We start from the raw sequence: 6,717 nt of genomic DNA, 5'->3' as shown, positions 1-6,717 counted from the left end.
AAAAGGAAGGGAGTCGTCGCGGAGGGCACAAAGCACGCTTCGCCACGGGGGCGGTGCATATAAGAGAATCAGCGAACAAAAGCACAAAAACGCGAGCAAAATAACACAAACGCAAGAAAATAAAAAGAAAAATATAATCAAAATCAGGCGGGTCAACGCAAAGAACTTACGGTCTTTTCCTTCGTGCCCTCATGCCCTATCACAGAAGTATTACACCGATACCCCAAATCAACTCCACAACGGTCGCGCCCGTGTTACTTCACGTCACGTTACGGCACAGCAGCAACGCCCAGTGCTTTCTGTCGCGTTTCCGCCCGCCGCGTGTACGTGGATATATGCATGTATGTGTTCATCAGCCCCTCTTCTTCCCTTCACGCACGCACGCACCTATCTATCCATATACATATATATATATATATATATATATATGGATAGATCGACAGATAGATACGGCCAGACACATACACAAAGATTATATAAAAATAAAGAGAGAGAGATAGACACAGTCAACACACGAAAATATAAATACTCTCCACTATGGAGGCTGCGCCTACGCCCGGCGACGTCAGCCCTTGTAGTACCGCGCGGAAACGAAGCGCGGTAGCACGATCTCTCCCGGTACACGGCGTCCGCGCACGTCGATCTCCACCAGCTGCCCCACCGTCGCTGCCGCGCGGTCAGCGTAGCCCATCGCGATGTGGCGTCCAAGGGTGGGCGACGGCACGCCGCTCGTCACTTCGCCGACCAGCTTCCCGTCGAGGAGGATCGGCATTCCGGTGCGCGGCACCGGTCCCTTCGTGACGGACGTGACGCCGACGCGCACCCGTGGGACAAGCTCCTTCGGGCGCGCTACAAGCTGCACGAGGCGCTCGTGGCCGATAAAGCCGCCCTCCGCCATGCGGCGCCGCGGCACGCACCACGCGATGCGTGCGGCCACCGGGTCGATGTCCTCCGCCAACTCGTGCGAGTAGAGGCACAGCCCCGCCTCGATGCGTAGGCTGTCGCGTGCTGCGAGGCCACACATCTGCACCTCGGGATTCCGCAGCAGAACCTCGACGAACGGCAGTGCGTCCTCGGGCTTCATGATGATATCAAAGCCATCCTCGCCCGAGTAGCTGCAGCGTGTCAGAGTGGTGTCAATTCCATTGATGCGGACGTTGCGGCGGCAGCGCATGAATAGCATCTTGTCAAGGTCCTCCACGTACGGCGCGAGTGCTGCTGCTGCCATAGGACCCTGCAGCGACACCATCGCACGGTCGAGCTCCACAAGGGTGACGTCTCCCTTGAACTCTGCTAGCCGCGCACGCAGGTGGGCGACGTCCTTCTCCTTACAGCCCGCGTTGACCACGGCGAGCAGGTGGCCAGGGAGCTTTGACACGATGCAGTCGTCCTTCACGCCGGCCGCCTCGTTCATGAAGATCGTCAGCGCCGACTGACCCTCCGGCAGCTCCGACACGCAGCTCGGTGTCAACCACTCGAAGAACTTTTCGCGGTCCGCGCCGTGCAGCTCGATGTAGCCGAAGTACGAGAGATCAAAGAGTCCGGCGGCGCGACGTGTGTGCAGATGCTCCCGCGAGGCGCCGCCCGGGTACTGAATGGGCATTTCGTAGCCGGCGAAGGGGCCCATGCGGGCCTTGCGGCTCAGGTGGAAGCTGTGGAGCACGGTGCGACGGAGCGGAGCCGACATCTGTGCGGGCAGTGTAGCTAACTGTGGGCACACGTGCAATAAACAGGACGAAGTGAAACAAGGCGGGGATAGAGAGCGCACGCACAGAAAGGAGAGCAGGAACGGAAAGAAAAAAGAGTCCCCAGCAAGAAAGAACAGATGCACAGGTGCAGCAAGGCTGACAGAAACCAGAGGGCACCTGCACGCCTGTTGTTGCTGCGTTTCTTCCCATTTACGCTTCTTTTCGCGCGTCACGCGCTGCTGTGTAGATGGGAAGAAACGAGAGAAGGGGAAAGAGGTTGAACTCGTAATGATACACCGCTTGCTCCCACCTAACGAAAACACAGACGTTCAGTGATCTAATCTACTCGAGAATCCATACTTGCTGAGGATCGCCATCTTGCGTCGCTCCAACTCTTCTGGAGACAACAGCGACGGGGTTAGATTCGCCACAGCAGCACCCGCTGGTGCCTTAATGTTTGACGTTGTTGTCGCTGTTGTGGTTCTTGATGTGGCTTCTGCTTCTACTACTCCGTCTGCATGTTCTTCCTCCATCGCTTCCTCCCTCCCGCCGATACTGTTACTGCCAATGCTGGTGGTGGTGGTGGTGGTGGTGGTGGTACTTCGGCTTCCGTTCCTGTAAACCTCCGTCAGGGGAAAGGAGGAGACGCTAGCAGCCGCAGTTGCAGTACGACTTGCCACAACCGCCGATGGCTGCGGCAGCTCTTCCGCCGTCAGCAGCAACTCTCCCACCCGACCAATGTAACGGCGACACGCGTCTACTTCGACTGCAATGGCATCACGCAGCGTGGCGACCTCCGCCTTCACCCTTGCCACCTGTGCCTGCCCTGTCCGCCGCGCCGCCTCAGCCTCCGCGAGTGCGGACTGCAGCCGCTCCACCTCCCGCCCGCGCAACGCGATCTGATGGCGGAGGTTTGCGGTCTCCTCGCTCAACTCCGTCAGCGCAGCCTCCAGCGACTCGTGTGTACGCTGCGAGCCCGTCACCTCCGCCATGATGCTCTGCAGTGTGTCCCGCACTTCCGCGAGCGCCACACCACCGTTGCCGTTGCCGTTGCTGCTGCTGGATTGCTTGAGCACTGAGCACACCATGTCACGGACCCGCTCGTGCAGCATCTTCATGGCGGACTCCCGCCGCGAGCAGCGCTCCTCTGCGAGACGCAGCTTGGTGGTGAGAGCCGCCTCGCTGGCCTCCATGCGGAGGCGCTGCTCGTCCAACTTTGCTTCCACTGTGCGCTGCCGCTCATGCGCCTCCAACTCGCTGTTTTGCTGAGCGCACAGCAGCTGCTCATAGAGACCTTGCTGCTTGTCCCGGTACGCTATCAGAGCAGCGCTGGCGGTCTGCACCCGAGCTTGGAGTATCTGCACAGTGTCAACGAGCCGCTGCACTTCTTTGCGCACGGCAGAGTCGGCCAGAGTGTGCGCCTCCACCACCGCGCTGACTCGCGCGCAAATGGCGTCGCACGTCTCAGAGTCAATCGTGCAGGACGGAGCCTCCAGGGCGTCCGCTAGCGGCACCGCATACCAGTCGTGCTGCTGCAACTGCTGGTGTTGCTGTTGTTGTTGTTGACGCCGCTGGTGGTGTAAGAAGTGGTTGGTCTGCTTGAGCCGCTCCAGCTGAACGCGGAGGCGGCACACCTCCCCTACGCCGCCACCGCCGGCACTGTCTCTTTCCTCGCGCCCCCGCAAGCGCTCCGCCTCGCAGCGGAGTCCCTGCATCTGCGACATCAGCGCCTTGAGCCGCAGCGCCACCGCGTCCCGCACTGTTTGCGGCTGTCCTTCCAGCAGCACGGTGATGGCCGCCACGACTTCGCGGTCGTCGGGCGCAGCAGCGGGCGCGGCGGCGCAGATGGCCTGAATCCTCTGCGCGAGAGCGTCGTGGCGGTCACGCTGTGTGGTAAGACCATTCTGCAGCTGCAACGCTGTGCCGCGCGTTTCGGCCAGCTCGCGCTCGAGGACCTGAACTTTGCACTCAAGAGCTCTAACGACGGCAGACGACGACGCCGAATCGCCTTCCATCGCGCGGAGGAAGTTGTCGTACTCTTCGCGCACGTCAATAAGGCACTGCCGCACCTCGTGGTCGCGCTCCAGCCGCAGCAGCGCCATCTGCACTTCAAACTGTTCCGCCGTGCGGGCAACTTCGCTAGCCACAAGGCCACGCTGCTGCGCCAGCATCAACTGTGACGTAGCTCGCACGTGCTCGAGTTCTTCTTCCAGCCGCGCGTTGCGCGCCCGCAGGCTCTGCAGCTCCAACTCGTCTCCACCCATCGGCAATGAGGACGCCAGCGAAGCCGCACGCTGCATGGGCGCTGGTGGTAAAGAGGTCAAAGGTTTTTGTTGTTGCTGGTGTTGTTGTTGCTGGTGTTGTTGTTGTTGTTGCTGGTGTTCTTGCTCACATGGAAGTCCAGACGAGGATGTGGCGGCCGTGGTCGTCTCATCGGGGGCAAGTTCACTATTCGTCCCCGCCTCGCCTGCGGGCACCTTCCCGACGCAGATAAGGCTCTTTGGTGACTGGAGAAACTCCGCAATACCGGGGTCGATAGGGTTCGCGAAGTCCACGCAAAAGTCCGAGTCGCGTGCGAGCTTTGTGAGGAAGTAGAACAGCACCAGCATGTTGAAGCAGTGCCGCGCGTGACCGGCTGCCACCGCGTGGCGGTCGCACAGGTGCAGCGGCAGTCGATGCTGCGCCATGAGGCAGCGGAGCGCATCCCAGTTCCGCTCCACGTCGTCCGGGCCGCGGCGCAGGGTGCGAGGTTCGACGCCCGCCGGAAACAGGCGGCTGGCAAGGGCCAGCAGCACCACGCCGTCGCGCAGGTCGGCGTACTTACTGCAGGGGCGAATGCCGCTCGTCTCCGACGCCCACGCGAGGAGCTCCTTCTTTCCGAGCGGCGTCATGGCCAGTGTGTCCGCCTTCCGCAGACAGCACAGCAAGTGCTGTGTGTATGCGCGTGGCAAAGCAAAAAAGAGAGAAGGCAACAGAAAATCAGGGACAAAGCAGCGCTGCAGATGCGGGCAAGGAGAGATTTATGGGGTTGCGCGCACACACACACACACACGTCTGAGTGCAGCGAAATCGGCCGCTCTCGCATTCGAGTCAGAATAAAGAAAGAGGAATAGACGCAGGGGGCGCACGGCTTTACTTGTGAGCAAGGCATTCCAGTACGCTACGGCGCTATGGCTGGCACGTAGTGTGTGGCAAATGGTCGCACGATTTCGATGATCTTTCTCATTGCGGCCTGGTACTGCTGCACCACCGCCTCCTCTGCGTCGGACTCCTCCTTAATGGCTCCATTCTCCCAGAGCTGCAGCTTGCTGTTGCCGCTCTCCGCGAAACGGTAGAAGCCATGGCCGTGCTTCACATCGTCCTTGTATGAACCAATAAAGTACTCTGTCTCCTCTGCGTTGAAGTAGTAAATGCCGACACCATTCATCTTGCCATCGTGCCAGTGCCCAACGTACTTCTTTCCGCTGCGGCCAATCAAGTAGACACCCCACCCGCTGTGCTTGTTCTGCTCGAACTGCCCGTCGTAGCTGTCGCCCTCCGGGTGGAGCCAGTAGCCGGTGCCGTGCTTCTTTGTGCCGTGGTACTGCCCGGTGTAGGTCGCACCAGACGGGAACTGAAACGTGCGCACCTCCGACGGTGGCGGCTGGGCGCCGAGTTCCGTCGGCGCGACGCCCCGCACCGCCGCAGTGATGGCCTCAATGTGCAGCGTCGCCTCCACGCGCTGCATCATCGTCGCCTCCACTTCGCTCTGCAGCACGCCCTGCAGCCACCCCTGCACTGTAACAATGCCGTTCTCGTAGCAGTAGCATCCGCGGCCGTTCTTCTTGTCCTGCGCGTAGCCGCCGACGTAATACGTGCCGCCGTCGGGGGAGTAGTAGTACACGCCCTCGCCGTCCATCTCGCCCTCCTTCCAGTGGCCTATGTAGCGCTTACCGGAGCCGGCGAAGAGGTACACGCCCATGCCCTCCTGCTTGTTGTTGACGTACTCGCCCTCATACGTCTCGCCGCCAGGGTGGTGCCAGTGGCCGCGGCCGTGGCGCTTTGTGCCATTGAAGGTGCCCTCATAGACGGCGCCCGACTTGTACGTGTAGCGCTGCGGCAGCAGCTGCTGCTGTGGCGTTTCACAGTTCTCCTGCTCTCGCTGCTGCGCCGCCACCGCCGCCTCCTCGGTTGGCATGTTGTTATGCACGTATCCGCTCGTCTGTGTGCGTCGCAATCCACCAAGCACGCTAAGAAAGAAAAAAACTTCTGCGCGTATGTGCGCACCAGAAGCGAAGCAACAAAACGGAAGGAAAGAGAACAAGCGGCTGACGATGGCAAAAACATATGATGCGGCATGCGCCCAGCACACACGCACACACAGGCGCACGCCTGCTGGAAGGGCGCAGCAGGCGCCACCGAGGCGTTCACCAGAAGGCTGCACCTACGACGAAACACACACGCAGTCCCCTGCTGTTATAGTTTTGTTTTGTTTTTTTTCCTGCTTCCCGGAGGACGTCACAAAAAAAAAAGAGAAAAGAGAAAGAAGAACCGTGCGGAACCCCATCCGTTAATTGGCGACCTCGCTGGCGTCNGGAGGACGTCACAAAAAAAAAAGAGAAAAGAGAAAGAAGAACCGTGCGGAACCCCATCCGTTAATTGGCGACCTCGCTGGCGTCCTTCGTCTCGTACGGGCCTGACACGACGAAGCACTGCGACTGCATGGAGGCCTGCACCTTCGGCTTGTCGAAGAAGAAGACGGAGCCGTCCTGGCGGTAGAAGATGGCCTCGTCGATCTCGTTGAAGGGCGTCACGCCGAGGCGCTTCAGCACCGTCTGCACCTTCTTCTCGTCACCAGTGGTGCGGTGGGCCGTCTTCACGGTGCGGCGCACAGAGCCGCGGCCACCGGTGCGCACAAACTCCGCGCGCTTGCGCAGCATCTCTTGCGTGATGGCAGGCATGACTCGCTGGACGGAATAGACTCGCTACGCATTTGCAACGACGGCAGGAAACACAGACAGACAGGCAGACGGAGAGAGAGAGAGAGAGA

General features: G+C 60.4%; 4 protein-coding genes across 4 annotated transcripts; all 4 read right to left on the bottom strand.

Annotated features, from left to right (window-relative positions):
* Window positions 1-565: 565 nt before the first annotated feature.
* DQ04_09211030 (putative glycine synthase) lies at window positions 566-1,687 on the bottom strand (the record flags this gene model as incomplete). The annotated part of the gene is made up of 1 exon (XM_009315857.1): window positions 566-1,687. The coding sequence occupies one exon, from the start codon at window positions 1,685-1,687 to the stop codon at window positions 566-568; it is 1,122 nt and encodes a 373-aa protein (XP_009314132.1).
* A 330-nt stretch (window positions 1,688-2,017) lies between these two features.
* On the bottom strand, window positions 2,018-4,579 carry DQ04_09211020 (hypothetical protein; the record flags this gene model as incomplete). Its single annotated transcript, XM_009315856.1, has 1 exon — window positions 2,018-4,579. One exon carries the CDS (start codon window positions 4,577-4,579, stop codon window positions 2,018-2,020), a length of 2,562 nt encoding a protein of 853 aa, XP_009314131.1.
* Window positions 4,580-4,848: 269 nt separating this feature from the next.
* Window positions 4,849-5,865, bottom strand: DQ04_09211010 (hypothetical protein; the record flags this gene model as incomplete). The annotated part of the gene is made up of 1 exon (XM_009315855.1): window positions 4,849-5,865. The coding sequence occupies one exon, from the start codon at window positions 5,863-5,865 to the stop codon at window positions 4,849-4,851; it is 1,017 nt and encodes a 338-aa protein (XP_009314130.1).
* A 457-nt stretch (window positions 5,866-6,322) lies between these two features.
* DQ04_09211000 (basic transcription factor 3a) lies at window positions 6,323-6,628 on the bottom strand (the record flags this gene model as incomplete). Its single annotated transcript, XM_009315854.1, has 1 exon — window positions 6,323-6,628. One exon carries the CDS (start codon window positions 6,626-6,628, stop codon window positions 6,323-6,325), a length of 306 nt encoding a protein of 101 aa, XP_009314129.1.
* Between the last annotated feature and the right edge of the window lie 89 nt (window positions 6,629-6,717).

Source organism: Trypanosoma grayi, assembly GCF_000691245.1.
Source record: "Trypanosoma grayi strain ANR4 Tgr_921_V1, whole genome shotgun sequence".
NCBI classification, from domain to species: Eukaryota; Euglenozoa; class Kinetoplastea; order Trypanosomatida; family Trypanosomatidae; genus Trypanosoma; species Trypanosoma grayi.
Note: the sequence above shows the minus strand (reverse complement) of the source record. Positions and strands in the feature narration are given on the sequence as shown.